Consider the following 21,139-nt stretch of genomic DNA (forward strand, 5'->3'; position numbering starts at 1 on the left):
CCTGGTCAAACTCTTTCGCCTCTGCCTGTCAACATCTACCTTTCCTTCTTGCTGGAAGTATGCCTTCATACAGCCTGTACCTAAGAAGGGTGACTGCTCCAATCCCTCAAACTACCGTCCTATAGCTTTACTTTCTTGTCTATCTAAAGCTTTTGAATCAATCCTTAACCGGAAGATTCAAAAGCACCTTTCCACTCCTGACCTTCTATCTGATCGCCAGTATGGGTTCCGCAAGGAGCGTTCTACTGGTGATCTCCTAGCCTTCTTAACTGACTCTTGGTCATCCTCTCTTAGCCGTTTCGGTGAAACTTTTGTTATTGCGCTGGACATATCAAAAGCTTTTGATAGGGTCTGGCACAAATCTTTGCTTTCTAAACTACCCTCCTACGGTTTCTATCCTTCTCTCTGTACCTTTATCTCCAGTTTCCTTTCTGACCGTTCTATTTCTGCCGTGGTAGACGGTCACTGTTCTTCCTCTAAATCTATTAACAGTGGTGTCCCACAGGGATCTGTCCTATCTCCCACTCTTTTTCTGTTGTTCATTGATGATCTTCTTTCCAAAACGAACTGTCCTATCCATTCCTACGCCGATGATTCCACTCTGCTTTACTCAACTTCTTTTAATAGAAGACCCACCCTTCAGGAACTTAACGACTCAAGGCTGGAGGCTGCAGAACGCTTAGCCTCAGACCTTACTATTATTTCCGATTGGGGCAAGAAGAACCTGGTGTCCTTCAACGCCTCAAACACACAGTTTTTCCACCTATCCAGTCGACAAAATCTTCCAAACAACTATCCCCTATTCTTTGACAACACCCAGCTATCACCTTCCTCAACACTAAACATCCTCGGTCTATCCTTAACTCAAAATCTCAACTGGAAACTTCATATCTCATCTCTTACTAAATCAGCTTCCTCGAGGCTGGGCGTTCTGTACCGTCTCCGCCAGTTCTTCTCCCCTGCACAGTTGTTGTCCATATACAGGGGCCTTGTCCGCCCTCGTATGGAGTATGCATCTCATGTGTGGGGGCTCCACACACAGCTCTTCTGGACAGAGTGGAGGCTAAGGCTCTTCGTCTCATCAGCTCTCCTCCTCATACTGATAGTCTTCTACCTCTTAAATTCCGCCGCAATGTTGCCTCTCTTTCTATCTTCTATCGATATTTCCACGCTGACTGCTCTTCTGAACTTGCTAACTGCATGCCTCCCCCCCTCCCGCGGCCCCGCTGCACTCGACTTTCTACTCATGCTCATCCCTATACTGTCCAAACCCCTTATGCAAGAGTTAACCAGCATCTTCACTCTTTCATCCCTCACGCTGGTAAACTCTGGAACAATCTTCCTTCAACTGTATTTCCTCCTGCCTACGACTTGAACTCTTTCAAGAGGAGGGTATCAGGACACCTCTCCTCCCGTATTTGATCTTCCTTTCAGCCACCTCTTTTGTATCTTTTTTAGGAGCAGCGAGTAGCGGGCTTTTTTTTATTATTGTTTTCTTTTTTGTGTGTGCCCATGAGCTGCCTCCTTTGTTGTAAAAAAAAAAAAATATATATATATATATATATATATATATATATATATATATATATATATATATATATATATATATATATATATATATATATATATAAATATATATATATATATATATATATATATATATATATATATATATATATATATATATATATATATATATATATATATATATATATATATATATATATATATATATATATATATATATATATATATATATATATATATAGTTAGTGTAGCTTGGCACAAACAGCCTCGTCAGGATCACCAGGTCTGCTGTTGTTTGTTATTCCTTTGTGTTCCCTTTGTGTTCCTCCTCCTCCTCCTCCTCCTCGTCCTCCTCCTGCTCCTCCTCCTTCTCCTCCTCCCCTTCCTCCTCCTAACTTTCTCTTTTTCCCATTTATTTTTATTTTTTTCTTTCTTCTTCCTCTTTCCTACTTAACGTTTTTTACACATATTGTCTTCTTCTTCTTCTTCTTTTATTTCTACTTCTTCTTGTTTTTGTTGGTCTTCTTTTTTATTTCTCTCCTTCTCTTCTTCCTCCTCATCTTTTATTCCCTCCTCCTCCTCCTCCTCCTCTTCCTCTTCTTCTACTCTGTCTTTCCCTTCATCCTCTTCATGTACTTTTTCTTCTTCCCCCTCCTTCTCTCTTCTCTCCAGCGCTTCCTTCCTTCCTTCTTCCCGTTTTCCACCTCCTCCTCCTCCTCCTCCGCCACCATCGCTGCCAAGTCATTTTTCTTCCCTCATATGTCCCAAATCCATATCTTCTCTCTCCTCCTCCTCCTCCTCCTCCTCCATTCCCTCTGTGGTTGGAGTGTGTAAGAATTCCATCACCGTATTCCCTGCTGGTCGTAAAAGGCTACTACAAGGGACTTCTTCCTTTCTCTCCGGACTATTACTTTTTTTTTCCTTCCTCTGGGTAGTCTATCCAAGGGTTGTCACCCTCCCTTACTCTCTGAGGACACATCCCTTCCTTTCCCTCCTTTCTACAGGTATTCTACCCAGCCTCTAGTCTCAGTCTTCTGCCGATGTTTCTCTCACTATCCCGGGAGGTTCTAGTCACTTTGGAGTCTTCGCGGCGGTGTTCTTTTCCCCTACGGAAGTCCTCGGAGCACACCTGGTGTCAGGTGCCTTAGTCCAGGGCCCGCAAGGCTCGTGCTTTAAGGGGGATACGTGTTGTGATGCTCTTGGGTGGCTGACTCCTTTCTCTCTGCCCAGTGTGGGTGATGGTAACCACGCCGGCCCCAGTCTTTTTGGGACAAAGCTCAAGGACAAATTCGAGCGTGTTGACAAGGTTGCCAGCTTCAAATCCGAACGCTCATCACTCATAATGGCCATCTTCTGGGTTTTTCTACCTTTATTTTCCTGGGGCACTGGGAAACCGCAGTATCTCTTTTCTATGCATTTAACTTTTTTAAATTGTATTATGGTGACAATCTTAAGTTTACAGTAACTGCGCTGTAATTGCTTTCATTGTCAGTTAAGAAATTGCTAACTCAATATGCCATCCAACCTGAGAGCTTGCGAAGTATGTTGCGAGAAGTTCGCTCCTAAGTATTTTAGAAACTCCTCTGCTTGTCGCTTCTGCGTTAGCGACCGTAAGTACGACGATTTGAAAATGAAATATGACATTTTAGAAAAACAATACGAATCCCTGAAGGAGTTTGTTGCGGCCAACATAGTTGTGCCGCAGACTAGCGACACTGCCCCTTCTTTGCCCAACCCGACCGTACCGACCTATGCCCAAGTCACGAGAAATCCGAGTACCGAAGCACCTGATGATGGTTTCATTCCTGTAAGGAATGGAGCCAGGCCTTATACGCCAAGAAGAATGTTGGAACTCACGACCTTCAATCGATGTGATATTTTAAAGGAGAAAGTTGATGAGGAACACGAAACCCGGTTGCTTGGCGATTTCATGATCAGAGGTCAGTTAACAGAATTTTGCGGTCGTGCTTCATATGAGAAACGTAAGCGCACGTGTTTCCCCGGTATAGTTGTAGATGGCATCACTGCGGCGCGCGACGATGTTATGACCGGCTCAGACCAAGACTCACTGTTCGTCATCCATGTCGGAACGAACGACGTAAAGGCCAATCGTTCAGAAGAATTAATGGAAAAGTATCGTAGACTGATCCGACAATTCAAGGAAAAAACAAACATAATGATATCTGGTATCCTCCCGTGGATGAGAGAAAGTAACGCCTTTTACAGTAAAGCTTTCAGCACTAACAACCGACTAAAGTCATTATGTGCTCAAGAAAATGTCGAGTTTGTGAACTTTTGGAATAACTTCTATGGTGCAAATGACTTGTACGAACGCGATGGTGTGCACCTAAATCCCATCGGGTCGGCTCGACTTGGAAGACTCTTTAGTAAGCAGGTGTCACTTTTTAGAGGATAAAACAGCGAACCCCGACAGAGAACGCCACGTAAACAATCAAAGGACCACCAACCAATCCCACCATGACCATATAAACGCGTGTTACGTAAACGCCCGCAGCATTCGAAATAAATTCATAGACCTGGAAGAACTTGCTGCAACGGAAAACTTCCACATTATCGCCGTCGCGGAGTCACGGTTAAATACAAATAACAGAGATTTTATTGCGGAATTTAACTTACCCGGCTATTCAATTTTTCTTTGCGACAGAGAAAACAGAGTTGGTGGTGGCGTCGTCTTATATATTCCTGCTGGTTTAAATCCACGTGTTATCAGTGTAGAAATAATAAATAATATAGACACCGTTTTCGTAGAAATTAAAAACCGTTCAAGTAAATTAGTTGTTGGCATTGTTTATAGACCTCCAAACCAAGCAATGCAAATAGAAAGAAAACTGTTCGAACAAATTTCTAACATATGCAATCAATTTGAAGCTGTAATTATGGGAGACATTAACTTACCAGTAAAGAGTTGGGGAGACACGTTAAATATACACTCGGGTCAGATCTATACAGTAACTCATTAGAAAGTGCGCTTTATCTGCATGTGCATAAACCAACTCGCGAAAATAACATCATCGATCTTGTCCTCACAACTAAAGAAAGCCAAGTTAATGATCTCAATGTTGGTACAGAATTCAGCGGCAGCGATCATCGAATGATTTCGTTTAAGATAAAAATCAAAGAGGACATGTAAACGAGTGAAGAAAGAATACCTGATTACCGACCTGCGGATTTTGACAAACTAAGAATTTTACTAACGAATGCAGACTGGAGCTAAATTTCTGCAGCCTCAGATATAAATAAAGCTTGGGAAACATTCACAGGAACTTTAAGTAGAGCCGTGAATTTATGCGTACCATTCCGTAAAAGACGACCAGCAGCCAACTGGAAGCCTCAGTGGTGGAACAATCAACTCAAACGCCAAATTAAGAATAAAAATCGAGCCCGTCGCAAATACTTGATTACAAATAATGAAACAGACAAAATTGATTTCCAAAGATTACGCCGAGAATCAAAAAGAATCACACTTCTCAATAAAAGAAACCTAGAGCTTCATATTGCAAGCACCAACAAAACAAATCCCAAAGAATTTTTGCCTACGCAAGAAATAAAAAAGTTCTCACCCCCAGTATTGGCCCAATAGCAACTGTAAATGGCGAATCCACAAATGATGATAAAGAAATCGCTAATATATTGAATGATTTTTTGGACTCCGTTTTTGCAAAAAAAATCTTATCCGAAAGGCAACCGGAAGCCCCTAGATATATTGATGAGTAGTATTAGCGACATTGTAGAAAGTGATATAGTACAAATTATCGATAATATTAAAGTAAACAAAACGCCCGGCCCAGATAAAATATCCCCGCGTATTCTATACCCTAGAAAGGTATTCCCTAAAATTTTAACGTTCCGGGTATACGTGTGCCAATTGGAATCACTGTAGGAAAAAATATAAATAAAATATAAGGACATGTTTTATTGATTAATGAAATTCTGGTACAAAAAAAGTTTTCCGGAGTAATACTGGCTATGTTTTATACTAAAAAAAAAAAAAAAAAAAATCTGTCTTTTAGATCATTGAAAAAAAAAATATATATATTTTGAGATTTTTTTTTTCAAAAATAAATAAGTAAATAAATAAATAAATGTGCCCACACTAAACTAGAATGATGTTAGATGCCCCAGTCTGCCTCTCATCCCTGGGCTGCACAGCAATCATGGTGCCTGGAATGAATAGAAGTGGGTGATTCCAATTGGCGTCACTGTAGGAAAAAATAAACATAAAATATAAAGACACGTTTTATTGATTTTAAATGGTACTCTGGTACAAAAATAAGTGATCCGGACTTCTACTAGCTATGTTTTATAATAACAAAATAAAAAATCTGACTTTAACTTACCAGTTATTCTTAGAGGGGGAGAGGGACATCACAAACACTCACTGAGGAGTTCCCAGCATCAGTGATTGATTCCAGTGTGATGTCTGCTGACCGAGACATCACACTGGAGGTCAGTATATTACATATGTCATCATCAGGAATTGGTCGCGTTCGTTTTGTGGCCATGACTCAACCCGAAAAAAAAAAAAAAAACGTATAAAATATATAAAACTTGGTTTAGTGTATGGGTCAGGTTTACTGATCAGCAATTTTTACTCACTGCAACACTCGGAAAATTCGCGCCAATTGATCTAACATAACAGAACATATGACTACTTTCCTTCACACTTTTTTTTTATCTAAAAACGATTCGGGTATACTGTGGTAACCCTGCGGGTAACCCTAACCTCTTCTTGGTAGCTTTGGTAACCATCCGGGTAACTCAAATTACGACATACCACGCGGAGCAGTCCTCGTCGCCAGCCATCCTTATCACCAACATCAGCGCCCCACCACCACAGCGACTCGGGCGTTATCTCCCGAGGACGAAGTGAGTATGGAAACATTGTTGGACCATCAAGCCGCCAGCCCTGTCCCTTCGCTAAGACAATTAGCGGCCTATTAGCGGGCCCATGCGTTACAAACAGTAGCGATAGGAGAAGTCATTAATCATCAGCGCCACTCTACACCGAAGCAAGAAAGATGTAGTTTAAGTGACACCTCTCACATCATTAGTCATCAGCGACACCTGACACCTGACTCCGAGGCGAGGAAAATGAGAACAGACAACGCCCATCTGACCTTTCCCCCTACAGTGTCGGGCATACTAATTAGCCTCCAGCCCCACGGAAGAAACGCCAGAGAGTGTCACAGCTACGTCACGCTGTTAGAAGCCAATCACAAGGCTCCGAAGAACCTACGAAAGCTGAGCGTACAGTAGCAACAAATCACAAGGCCCCGTGGAACTCACTGAAACAGAAGACCCACCCACGAGACGCGAAAGGTACCTGAGCCCCTCCTACGCCAGGACAAACGCCAAACCTAGGGCAAGCAGTAATCTAGGCCACACCTCGTAGGTCCTATAATCACCCTTCGAGCTCCTCCTCATCCTCGTCGCAGACTGCGTATAAAATAGGGGGCATCAGCCAGAGAACAGCTCCAGAGCAGCTACAGAACAAGAACAGAACAAAGCTCCACTCACTCGCGACAAGCAGAAGCGGCAAGAAGCAGCAAGACACAAGAAATCAAGAAAGAAGGACTCAAGCCAAAAGTCACGAAAGAAGAATTCAAGAAAGAAGGACTCAAGCCAGAAGTCACAAAAGAAGAACTTAAGAAGAAGGACTCAAGCCAAAACTCACGAAAGAAGAACGCAAGAAACAAGAGCTCAAGAAAGAAGAACTCAAGAAACGAAGAGACAAGATAGAAGAAACGTGTCACGTTCAAGTCCTGCTCCTCACCCAAGATGCTGTCTTCTGTATTGTTCGTGAGTAGAAGTGTGAGCTGTGTAGGTTAAGGTCCAGTGCGGCATAAATTAGGAATTGTTAGGAATTGTTAGGAATTTGTTAGGATTTATTATTGTGTACTATTGTATGTTACAGGAACAGTGATTACTGTCTCCATTTCTCATATTATTGTGTTCATATTATTGTGTTTGTGTTATAACGCCGTGAGTCAGTATCGTGACAATACTCGCGCCACTATACAAGGCGAAAGAAGTACCGTGCGTTTCTGAACGCTTTCAATTTATTATTTAAATAAATATATTAGTTTATACATCTTTAAATATCCCAGAACTTACGTGCTTCGGCACACGTTACCTTGTAACCTCAGGCGAGCCCATATAACAAGGGTTGGGTTGCTACAATATCTGTGCCAATTGGATACACAACTACTTACCATACCTAGAAACAAATGTGGAGCACTGACGCACACCCTTCCCCTACGAGAGCAAGTGGAATACAGAGGATATAAACATCAAATGTTGCAAAATACCCATTGCTGTGTGAACAATGCGCGAAAAAATTAGAAACACGCAAGTGTGTGATTCCAAATGGCACAGAAATACCCTTCTAGGGTTAAAGAGGCAAAACATCAGATCAGCAAGCCCCTCTTGAACATATTCTCAAAGTCGCTAAACACAGGAAAAGTACCACTAGAATGGAAACTCGCTAACGTAACTCCTATCTTTAAAAAAGGCGACAAGTCACAACCAGGTAATTATCGACCGATCAGTCTAACGTCAATCGTGTGCAAAGTTTTGGAGACGATCATTCGCGGAAAAAATGGTAAAGCTTTCTTAAGATAACAGACTAATTAAGGATTCGCAACATGGTTTTCGAAACAAACGTTCCTGTTTGACTAACCTTCTCGATTTCTTCAACTACATCTTTAATGTGTACGATGAAAGCCAATCAGTAGACATTATATATTTGGACTTTCAGAAAGCATTTGACAAAGTCCCTCACAACCGCCTCCTTAGTAAATTGCAAGCTCACGGTATAACTGGTAATATTCATAAGTGGCTCAAAGGCTATCTTACCGACCGTAAACAGAGAGTTGTTATGAATGGTATATCATCTGAGTGGCGAGACGTCAAAAGCGGTGTTCCACAGGGGTCGGTGTTGGGACCTGTTCTGTTTTTAGTGTATGCAAATGACATTGACGAGGGGCTATCGTGTAAAATATCGAAATTTGCCGACAACACAAAAATAGCCAGCAGAGTCACTACGACAACGGATAAAGAACACTTCCAAGCTGATCTCGAACGTTTAAGTAGTTGGGCACGAACATGGCAAATGGATTTCAATATTGAAAAGTGCAAGGTTATGCATATCAGAATCAACAAAAAAAAAGGTGTCTGTTTCTGTTGAACTATCAATCAACTTACTTAATTTTCTCCTCCTACTCTTCGTCCTCCTCCTCGTCCTCCTCTTTCTCTTCCTCCTTAACCTTCTCTTCTTCCGTCTCTTCTCTTCGACCTCTTTCTGCTCTTCCTCCTCATCTTCCTCCTCATCTCCCTCTTCCTCCTCTTCCTCCTCCTTCCCCTCCCCCTTGCACACTGTCTTCTTCCCCAAGTTATCAGACGCAGTAGTGGATAGATCTGTGGCGCACGTCGATCAGGTGGCGCGAAGTTATGTCCAGGTATGAAAAGTTGCGTTGGCTGTGGGCGGGGAGGGGCGTCCGTGGGGTGTTCTGCGGGGCGTCGCGTCTTGTTTGCTGATAACAGGCGATGCTTCAGCCAATTGTCAGGCTGCTGCCGCCCCTGGACACTCGTGGGTGGCAGCTGCAAGGGGAAGGAGACGTGGCAGGAGGGCGATAATCAGAAGTATTTGAAGGACGCAGTTTGGAGAGGCGAAGGGTTAAAAAAGCGGGGAGCCGGAGTGACGAAGTGCCCGGGGATGTTGCTCGTAATCAGCTGAGAGAGGTACTTAACGCCACACGTCTGTCTTGCAGGGCCTGTGAGGTGACTGGCAACAAGCATGTCTGGCCGCCTGATGGGCTGCCCGGCTGACGTGGAGTGCCGCCCCGACGTTCTCCCTTCTTCGGTAAGTAGATTCTACTGTCATATTTGGCGCCTGAAGGGTAAATGTCCAGAGAGTTGCCCATCTCACCGCGGTACTTCTCACCCTAACCATGGGTTAGATCTCATAATTCTATGCATTTTGAACCCCATATACATGCCTCGCACATTGATAGAATCGCTGCTAGCGATTTTTGACAAGTTAGTGAGTTTTTTGCGGCCGCCTCGGGGCGTCACGGGGGGACTGGGATACTTTGTTCCCCCGCCTCCAAAATACGATATTACGCCTCCATATTGTACTTAAGGGACGAAATACATGTCCCTTAACTATAATATGAAGGCGGAAAACTTAGAAGTAAACAAAAAGTGGTAAAGGTAGTGAAAAAGCATATTATACGTACGCGCGATGTGTTTTGATGGCGTCCATATTGGGAAATGAGCAGTGTTGCCAACGATCCGGTTAGCGATGGTACGCTTGGTTAGCTATGGTACGCTTAGTTAGGCATTAGCCCACGCATGTGAGACAGGTCCACCACGCGTGGCTATTTTTTTTTTTAGAACACGCACCTTTACCTAATACTATACCCGGCCCAAACCTTCACAAAAGCCTTTGGGTAAAGGTGCGTGTTCTAAAAAAAAATAACCACGCGTGGTGGACCTGGTCTCACATGCGTGGGCTAATGGCTAACTAAGCGTACGAACGCTAACCTAGCGTACCACCGCTAACCGGATCGTTGTCAACGCTGCTCACATCGCAATGGCGTCGCCATGTAAACACACCCCGCGTATGTATAATATGCCTTTTCACTACCTTTACCACTTTTTCATTACTTTTAAGTTTTTCCCCCTTCATATTATGGTTAAGGGACATGTATTTCGTCCAATTAAGTACAATATGGAGGCGTAATATCGTATTTTGGGGGCGCGGAGTGATTTTCAATAATTACCATAACACTAACTTTTCAAAAATCGCTAGCAGCGATTCTATCAATTTGCGAGGCAAATATATGGGGTTCAAAATGCATAGAATTATGAGATCTAACCCATGGTTTGGGTGAGAAGTACCGCGGTGAGATGGGCAACTCTCTGGACATTTACCGCCTGAAGTATATGGCGATGCCGGGCTGTGACGGATGGATATGTACACTTGAGCTGTGTGGGTGAGTTGTGGAGGCGTGTGGGGGTGGGGGTGGTAGTGTTAGGGGGATGCGTTGGTGGGTAGCAGTGTGGGGGTGTGGAGGCCTTGTGTGTGTGGGAAGGGCGTGGACGTGTGGGTTGACGTGGAGGGGGATGAGGAAGAGCTGAATTGTGCTCTGTGGGGGAGATGAGATGAGGGGAACACACACACACACACACACACACACACACACACACAACGGCAGCATCGGTGACCTAAGCCTTCCCCACGGGAGCATGCATTACCCTCAAGCTTTAGTATTCCAATATGTATAAATCCGGCCCGTAACAGCGGCCCGTCACTCCTCGCTATAAATACAGGCGGCACCTTCGAGTGGCAACATTTCAGCCAGCAGATGGGCGGGGGTTCGGCTCCCGTCAGCACCGCCAGAGGGCAGCACTGAGGCGAGTCGAGCTGCGTGCCGACCCTTTGAAGCCTTGACTAAGAATAATAAAACCCAAAGGGGACAGACTAAGAGAAACTATGGTTCATCAGCTTCACATCGTACCTTAAAAATACCCATGAACACCTGTTAGGCATAAGTAAGGAGGCGCGAGCTTTGTTATACTGGAATCTAATCTTATACTTGGCTAAAACTATCACCGCTTTTCTATTCGACTTACTAAAGACCTTCACTTGACCAGCTCTTGACCAGACAAGGGGAGGAAGTAGGGGGAAGCGGATCGTATTGAGAGAAAGGCGGCGGTGTCTCTCGCGTGTGTTGTGTCGTGTAGTGTCGTGAACTTTATCGCTCGTCATCTGCGTCATCCGTCACCGATCACTCCACGGCCCGTCAGGACTATAGATGAAGGTATGGTGAATATTTTGAGCCCATCTATGTGTCACTTTCTCCTATGGTAGCTGTGTAATTTGCTCATTTCAACGAACATCTTCATTTTCACTCACTGTTGGGCAGCCATCACGCGTTACGAAGGTGGAGGAGGATGGGTTCACAGCATCCCTCCTGTGTTATTGACTCCCTTGGTTTATGTCCGTAGCGAGCGTTGCATTTCTCTTGTCTTAATCGTTCAACATCCTCACCATAACTTGTCCGTCGGTATTTGCCGTCATTCAAAGTGGTATAGGAAGGTATGGTGAATGTGTTAAGCTTCTCTGTGACATTTCCTCCCGTAGTTATGTGTGTATGAAGAGATTTAGTTTTCTTAAGTAATCGTTGGAAATCCTCGCCATCACTCATCGTTCACCATTTATATTTGATAACAAGGATAGAGAAAGGTATGGCGAGTGTTCTAAGTGCGTGTATGTGTTATTAGGTCCAGTTAAGTATGTATATATGGCATGAGTGAAATAATGGCCTAGGCGCTCTGTAATACCTTGTGTCGGGGAAAGTGTGTGTGTGTGTGTGTGTGTGTGTGTGTGTGTGTGTGTGTTAGGCTTACGAATACCTTGGGTGATGGGTTTTATAAGAGAGAGAGAGAGAGAGAGAGAGAGAGAGAGAGAGAGAGAGAGAGAGAGAGAGAGAGAGAGAGAGAGAGAGAGAGAGAGAGAGAGAGAGAGAGAGATGGCCTTTGTGTTATGCAACGGGAATGTTAACCCTTTCACGCACCAAAAGTTTAAAAGTCAAAGAGAAACTGTTCCTTAGATAACAAAGGAAGGAAGGGAGAGAGATAGAGTGCCTGCGTCAGGAAATTGATAGAATATGCATGTGAAGAACGGATGGAATAGAGAATGAACGGAAAGAAAGAAGGAAGGAAGAACGGAAGGAAGGAAGAACAGAAGGAAGGAAGGCAATGAATGAACAATAGTACCTAAGTGATAAGATATGCAGTGTAGATCACTATTATGAGGAAGTGAAGAAGAACCAAACCCACGGATAAAGTAACCGAGGGGGAAGGGTACGGAATATTGAAGAGCAGAAACCACAACGTATGCCTTTCTTTGTACCCAGCTAAGCGCTTATCCGTATGACTTAGGATAAATGAGAAGTGAGGATTCGAACTGTTGATGTGTTTTGGGGTTGAGGAACACGAGGAAGATGAGTTTGAGGAGGGAACGATGAAAGAAGGTCGTTAAAGGGTTAGTTAGAGGAGTGAGGATAAGAACTGTAGATGTGTTTAAGAGGCTGAGGAGCACGAGGAAGTAGAGGTTGAAGAGGGAACGATGAAAGAAGTTAGTTAAGGGTTGGGGGAGTGAGGATAAGAACTGTAGATGTGTTTTAAGAGGCTGAGGAGCACGAGGAAGTAGAGGTTAAAGAGGGAACGATGAAAGAAGTTAGTTAAAGGGTTAGAGGAGTGAGGATAAGAACTGTAGATGTGTTTTAAGAGGCTGAGGAGCACGAGGAAGTAGAGGTTAAAGAGGGAACGATGAAAGAAGTTAGTTAAAGGGTTAGAGGAGTGAGGATACGAACTGTAGATGTGTTTTAAGAGGATGAGGAGCACGAGGAAGTAGAGGTTGAAGAGGGAACGATGAAAGAAGTTAGTTAAAGGGTTGGGGGAGTGAGGATATGAACTGTAGATGTGCTATAGGAGGCTTGGGAACACGATGAAGGAAAGGTTAAAAAGGGAACGATGTAGGAGGTTAGTGAAGCCGGTAACACCTCTGAATATATACGACTACAAGACCTAGAGATCCTGGAGTGACCTGACGAAAGAGTAGTTGAGAATAAGGCGACGGAGGAGCAGTTAGCTTGACAATATTGGCAGAAGACAGTACGGGAAGCAATACTGCGGTGGCTTTTCAAGAGGTAGAGGACAGCCAATAGGAGGAAGGGAGATGATTACATGAAAAGTCTTAGTAGTATAGTCTTCATAGACATTTCGATGCACTATCACACGCATGCGACATGACTCGTAGGCATTGTGTTGGGCATTTCCATGTATAGTTTTATGACCCTGGTGGTAGTGTGACAAAGCTTCTGTACCATGGGCGTGAGGAACACTCTGGAGAACCCGACATATCATCTTTGTGGCCTTGGAAATAGTTGTTGTGACAGTCCAAAGCGTCTTAGAATACTTTTGTTTTACGTTTCGCCTTTGGCGCCAGTGTGGTGTCATCTGTCATCCGGTGTCCTAAGACATCCCATCCTTAATTTCGCATCGCGGAACCCAATCTTAACTATCTAAGAGTAACTAGGTGAAGCGTCTAAGTGTAAAAAAGTACCAAGGAGGACCTAAAAGCGATGCAAAGTGGAACAGGTCACAAGAAGAAGTGATTGTTCATATCGTAGTTATATACATACATGCGTCATCATTTGCTTTCATAATAACAAATAAACTTGGGTGGGACAGATCCCGACAAGCAGTCAACAAAAGACACGGTACCGTGTCGAAATTCATGTATCTATTCAGGATGGGATGTCTCACGATCTTGGGATGTCTCATGACACCACACCGGTAGTCTTTCTTGGTGGGCCTGATGGTCAGCTCCACCCCGTTATGGCGTAGGCAAGTGTTTATAGTGGTGCCATCCTGCTTGGCCCATGCTGCTCCCCAGAGCTCATCTTTGGTCCTCTTTAGAGAGAATCTAAGAGTCCGTGTTGATGGGTGGCCACTCAGCGGTGATTGATTGAAAATTGTCAGCTTGTTTGTAGCGGCGGGCGTGACGTGAACATGCGTCTTCCTGGACGCCACGAACCACGCCAACATTCAACCGTCGCCTCCCCCGAGGCGTGTTTTTATTATTATTATTATTATTATTATATGAATCAATGAAGGTGACCCGCCGGAAAGCACGAATGGTATAAGCCAAAAGGCCCAGCGGACGACACTTCACCGAGATCGGGAAATACAGAATGAAGGAGAAAGCAAAGAATAGGAAGATGGAGAAAAATTTAGTAGGTAGCGAGCTAAGAGAGAAGAAAGGCATTCACATGTATTTTAAATGTTTCACAATTACTAGAAATAATAATCACATTAGGAAGTGTATTCCACAGAGTGACGGTCACTGGGATGAAACACCGGGAAAATTGTGATGCATTACATCGGTCGACAGACAAGGAACGGTCATTTAGCTCCAAGGAGTGTCGTGATGGTTGTGAGAGAGCAGGCAAACGACGGTGCAATGGGTGGTCGATATTAGACACAATTTTGAAAAAAATAAGACAATGATCCCACCAAGCGACGATGCCGAAGATTAATCTCGAGATTCGGAAGAAGAAATTTAATCTGGTTGAACACTCTATTCAACAGCTTTAAGTGAGACTCAGCTGCAGAAATCCAAACGGAATGACAGTACTCGAAATGAGGCAGTATGAAAGAGTAAAAGCATTTTTTTACATCATCAGAGGAATAAAGCTGACTGCACTTTTTTTATTTTTTTACAGCGAAGGAGACAGCACAAGGGCACAAAAAAAAAGGAAACAACAATAAAAAAAGCCGGCTACTCGCTGCTCCTATAAAGAATTCGAAGAGGGTGCCTGAAAGAGCAGTCAATTACGTGAGAAGAGGTGTCCTGATACCTTCCTCTTGAATGAGTTCAAGTCGTAGGCAGGAGGAAATACAGATGAAGAAAGATCGTTCCAGAGTTTACCAGCGTGAGGGATGAAAAAGTGAAGATGCTGGTTAACTCGTGCGTAAAGGTGGTGTCACACTAGCACTTTTTCCGTCGATTAATGCGATTTCCGTCGATTTTTCATCGTTCCGCATGAACTTATCGCATGAATTTGTCAGACGATCAGGATCGTTTCCGCCTGCAAATTTCCGCCTTTGTTTACATTTCCAAGACCAAGACCGAGACTTTCCGCGTGGCTTCAACCTGTCTCAAACGCTCTGCTGCAGTGACAGCCTTCCTCATCCTGGTGTCATTTCTGGCAATAAGAGGTGTCACTAACTCCAGAAGTCTGTGGTACTGGCTCTTGTCCAACCTGATCCAATTCTTCAGAGTCTCATGATCCTCTAAACTCAGCTCTTTAACAGCCTATGGTACACACTTTCTCTTTCCCGACGACCCAACCATGAGCGCATCCATGCACGCTTTTGGCTTGTTTAGCTCGTCTAAGTCTCACAATACACAGTATTAGGTTAAGAGCAGCGTATCTTTGCCGCAGCGTGGACTCCATGTTTGTTTACATTCCTTGGTCTGTGCCGACGGAAAGTTTCAGACGAGACACCGTTTGTGTGTGACAGGCCGCAGCCAAGATAGCGACGATTTTCAGAAAAACGACAGAAAAAGTTGACGGAAAAAGTGCTAGTGTGACACCGCCTTCAGGGATTTGGGCAGTAAAGGGATGAGCTTGAGTAGAAAGTCGTGTGCGGCGCGGCCGCGGGAGGAGGGAGGGGGGGTAGGCATGCAGTTAGCAAGTTCAGAAGAGCAGTCAGCTTGAAAATATCGATAGAAGATAAAAAGGGAGGCAACATGGCGGCGGAGTTAGAGAAGTAGAAGACTATCAGTAAGAGGAGGAGAGCTGATCAGACGAAGAGCCTTAGACTCCACTCTGTCCAGAAGAGCTGTGTGAGTGGAGCCCCCCTCACACGTGAGATGCATACACCATACGAGGGGGGACAAGGCCCCTGTATATGGATAGCAACTGTGCGGGGGAGAAGAACTGGCGGAGACGATACAGAACGCCCAACCTCGAGGAAGCTGATTTAGTAAGAGAGGAGATGTGAAGTTTCCAGTTAAGATTTTGAGTTAAGGATAGACCGAGGATATTTAGTGTTGACGAAGGTGACAGCTGGGAGTTGTCGAAGAATAGGGGATAGGTGTTTGGAAGATTGTTTTCAGTTCATATGTGCCTAAGAAGGGTGACCGTTCCAATCCCTCAAACTACCGCCCTATAGCTTTACTTTCCTGTCTATCTAAGGCTTTTGAATCAATCCTAAACCCGAAAGATTCAAAAGCACCTTTCCACTTCTAACCTTCTATCTGATCGCCAGTATGGATTCCGCAAGTGGCGTTCTACTGGCGATCTTCTTGCTCTCTTAACTGACTCCTGGTCATCCTCTCTTAGCCGTTTCGGTGAAACTTTCTCTGTTGCGCTAGACGTATCGAAAGCCTTCGATAGAGTCTGACACCAGTCTTTGCTTTTTAAACTGCCCTCTTTCGGATTATATCCCTCTCTCTGTTCCTTTATCTCCATTTTCCTTTCCGGCCGTTCTATCTCTGCGGTGGTAGACGGTCACTGTTCTTCCCCTAAACCTATAAACAGTGGCGTTCCACAGGGCTCTGTCCTATCACCCACTCTCTTCCTGTTACTCATCAATGATATTCTTTCCATAACAAACTGTCCTGTCCACTCATACGCCGACGACTCCACTCTGCATTATTCAACTTCTTTCAATAGAAGACCCTCTCAACAGGAAGTACACAACTCCAGACTGGAGGCTGCATAACGCTTAACCTCAGACCTTGCAATCATTTCCGATTGGGGCAGAAGGAACCTTGTGTCCTTCAATGCCTCAAAAACTCAATTTCTCCACCTATCAACTCGACACAATCTTCCAAACACCTATCCCCTGTTCTTCAACAACACTCAGCTGTCACCGTCTTCAACACTAAACGTCCTCGGTCTATCCTTAACTCAAAATCTCAACTGGAAACTTCATATCTCCTCCTCGCTAAATCAGCTTCCTCGAGGTTGGGCGTTCTGTATCGTCTCCGCCAGTTCTTCTCCCCCGCGCAGTTGCTATCCATATACAGGGGCCTTGTCCGCCCTCGTATGGAGTATGCATCTCACGTGTGGGGAGGCTCCACTCACACAGCTCTTCTGGACAGAGTGGAGTCTAAGGGTGGTATTGTTAGACGCGAAGGCTAGCGTCCTTTCCTGTCGCTCGACCATGTAGGTAGGCAAAGTTACTTCGTCCCTCGACCGTATTGAGAGACCAGCCCGCCAGCAGCCCCCGCTGCATCTGGCTGCATCTGGGTGTTGGTACGCCTGATCGGCATCAGCTGGCCACGCACCGGCCCGATTTCCCGTTTTTTTCAAAAATCATGTTTCATATCGGGACTACATTAAGAGAAAATTATAAATTTAGAGATAAACAAAACAGAAAAGCTAGATATAGCCGTAATTAATGGAAGAAGACGAGGTGCAGTGCATAAACTTTTATTTCAGCAGTCATACATATAAGAAATTATAAGGAAGTACTCTTTTAAAAATAATAGCATTTAAGATACAAATTCAAATTAAACAATTATGAAAAAAAGAAAAATGAAAAAGATAATGCAGAGTGCCGATATGAATGCATATTCCGCCATCACAACAACGCGCGCGCACGGAAGCTGATCGACAATGGACCGCGCTGCACCACTTTCGTCAAGGCAGAGGAGAGTCCTGGTGCAGCTAGTGGAGGAAAGGCCTGTCCTTCAAGATAGGTCAACCAGCACTGCGGTCCAGCACAAGAAGAACTTGGCGTGGGATGAGATCGCCAAAACTTCAACGCCATGCACCCTGATCTGGAGCCGCGATCAGTTCAACAATTGAAAAGAAGTTTCAACCGCATCAAATTGAAGTAAGTAAATGAGGTGCATTGATTTTACGTTGTATATAGTTAACCTTTTGACCAGTATCGCTTTGTATCGCTTCTTAGGTCCTCCTCTCCTCGATCCTTTCAGTGCGCAACGCGTCATGACCCCTGTGCGCTGTCGGGCAGGGGGGAGGTGAGTTCTATTTTCACCTCCACACCTCTGTAACTATGCATTGTAGCAAATATTCGGCATATCATTGGAAAGATAAAGGCAAATACTATACAGCTTGCTTAATTATATTGCCAGTTTCATATGATGACCGACTAAACAATTATATTTTGCCATCGTATCTAAAAAAATAACCGCTATTATAATATGTATTGGTAGTATAGTTTGGTATATATTATTCTCGCTTTAACTTAGTGGTTGTAACAGCCAACTAGGCAAGACAATTCACCCCGTTCTGGTGACAGGCAGCATGTTTCACGTATGAGTATGTGGTTGCATTATGTAGGAGGTGTCGGTGGACATTCCATCAGAATAAAGTTACTATGGGGTGGTGAATAGTGTTGGAACATGTATTGTGAGCGGGAGATTCAAAACACCACCAGCACAGACAGCGCGGCGTCGCTGCCACAATTTAGCAATAAAATAATAAATGCTCTTACTGTGAATTACCATATAGTTCTTGCATCACGGGGTCACGGGGAAAATGCTTCCACCTCAGCGTGCGGTTGCGAAGCAACTGGGGTCACATGCCACTCCCTCCCCTGAGAATTAACATACTGCCCCCATCGACCATGCCTTTATACCCACCATTAATATGATATTAGAATGTGCCCTTGTAACATTCTGTGTGGCATCAGAATGCCGCGGAGCTTCACTTGTCTAGTGCCCTCCCATAATCAGATGTGCCCACATTTGATAAATACCTATCCACTCCAGTGTTTGGGTGATGATTAAAATGATCAACTTTTCACCTTTTGAGACACAGATTACACTAATAATGTGTTCTCCAGATCCAAAATAATCATAATGCATTAAAAATAGGCTATAGTTATTTTTCATTGTTATTACATGTTATTTGTAAGGCAAAAAGAAAGAATTACTGGTAGAATAGCAATAAGCATAGAGCAGGTGTAGCTCTTACATATGATAATATTATACCATTGCTGATCAAATAGTAACCCATTAATTCTTGCTTTGTTAGTTAAGAGCTATATTCAAACTAAAATAATCCCATGTTATCAACCTAATTGAATAGCAATGTATCTTTAATGCAAACACTATTAATATTAATAGGCACTAGAATATTAAATCTGCAACACTAATATCAATTTTGGTACAACAAGTTGTTTCCAATGCTCTTTACTATATTTGGTCAAAGGGTAAAAAAAGGTAAAGGAAAAGGTTAAGTTGGGAGCACACGCTATAGCTGCGGGTGGTGGCAGTGCTCATCTCCATCCCATTGATCCTTTGAGCCTGTCATGAGACAACCCATAAACCAGATACAGTACCAGTGTAACATCTGGGTTACCACAGTTTACTTTCCCTGGTGGCCCCAGGTACCCGGGTGAAAGGAAGGATGAACGGCTGGGTGGCTGCATGCCGACTGCCCAGGCCCGCAGATTCATTGTTAGGGACTCGAACCACTGCATTGCAGAGGTGTATTGTTAAAGGGTTTACAATTCAGTATGCCTTTGATATATTATTGTTATTAAAATCATGTTTCATTGCAGTGTGAAAAAGGAAGAGAGAGCCTACAAGCTGAAGGTGAAGAGGACTGGTGGTGCCCCTCCTCCATCACCTCCCAAGTTTACAGAAGAACATGAGACTGTTGCCTCCATGATCTCTGGAGAACTCAACATGGGCGAGGATGTCTTTGACACTCTTGCCATTCAAGATGGGCATCCAGTGGATGAGGCAGGCACTCCCATCATGGATGTTACTTTCAGTAAGTTAATCATTGCTTGAAAGTATATCACATTATATTATCCAGCTTTCTGCATTCTTGTTCTGGTGCTGCATATAAATACTATCATTGTTATTCTCATCATCAATTTTCACTTTTTGATACACTGGTTTAGGTTAAAAGATATTCAAAAAATATATATATATATATATATATATATATATATATATATATATATATATATATATATATATATATATATATATATATATATATATATATAGATAGAGAGAGAGAGAGAGAGAGAGAGAGAGAGAGAGAGAGAGAGAGAGAGAGAGAGAGAGAGAGAGAGAGAGAGAGAGAGAGAGAGAGAGAGAGAGAGAGAGAGAGAGAGAGAGAGAGAGAGAGATATATATATATATATATATATATATATATATATATATATATATATATATATATATATATATATATATATATATAGATAGATAGATAGATAGATAGATAGATAGATAGATAGATAGATAGATAGATAGATAGATAGATAGATAGATAGATATAGATATATAGATATATAGATAGATAGATAGATAGATATAGATAGATAAGTTACTCATTTCTGGGAACAAGCTCTGAGGGGGCCCAGTCTAGGATTAAATTTAAATAACTATAAATGCAATAGATATCAAATTCCCTCTGGTGCCTTTATTGATGGGGTAGTGTTTTTTCAAGTATTATAAGAAAAGAAGCTAACATTGTTATTGAAGGAAGAAATTTCCCGAGTCACATCATCTTTCATGTATAAGTATGACTGATAATGCATTGTATTATTTCACAGCTGTGAGTGGAAAACTGCCACCGACAGAGGTCCCCTCTGCTACTTCTGCCGCTGAATGTGCTGAAGCACCTGCACCTCCTAGTGCTTCTACATCTTTCCAGCCAGAAGCTTCATCCTCTGCATCCACTGCACCATCACTAACTACATTTACATGTAATGTGGCCTCTCTCTGCTGCCCCACGGCAGAGGAGGAAATTTGATGCAGAGTACCAGGCCTGTCGGAAGCAGCAGGATGAGTATCACCAACTCCTTCTTCAACAGACCAGAGAGGAGCACGACCAACAGATGAAACTGTACCAGTTTCACAGGGAGGTGTTGCAGCGGCAGCTAGATGTCTTCACGGAGACTTGGCATCATATCCGTGAGGCAGCAGACACCTGCAAAGCCAAATTTTTGGACAGTTTGGGGAATGCCGGAGAGTAACATCCATGATGGGATTGCCTGCCTCATCAACTGCATGCCC

The 21,139-nt window shown here is 43.5% G+C and overlaps 1 protein-coding gene across 1 annotated transcript; it reads left to right on the plus strand.

The window, feature by feature from the left end:
* Positions 1–17,894: 17,894 nt before the first annotated feature.
* On the plus strand, positions 17,895–20,876 carry LOC126989581 (uncharacterized). Its single transcript, XM_050848151.1, has 3 exons — positions 17,895–17,970; positions 19,666–19,880; positions 20,677–20,876. Exons 1-3 carry the CDS (start codon positions 17,903–17,905, stop codon positions 20,874–20,876), a joined length of 483 nt encoding a protein of 160 aa, XP_050704108.1. The 5' UTR covers positions 17,895–17,902.
* The last annotated feature ends 263 nt before the right edge of the window (positions 20,877–21,139 follow it).

This window comes from Eriocheir sinensis, unplaced genomic scaffold (genome assembly GCF_024679095.1).
Source record: "Eriocheir sinensis breed Jianghai 21 unplaced genomic scaffold, ASM2467909v1 Scaffold1225, whole genome shotgun sequence".
Lineage (NCBI taxonomy): Eukaryota > Metazoa > Arthropoda > Malacostraca > Decapoda > Varunidae > Eriocheir > Eriocheir sinensis.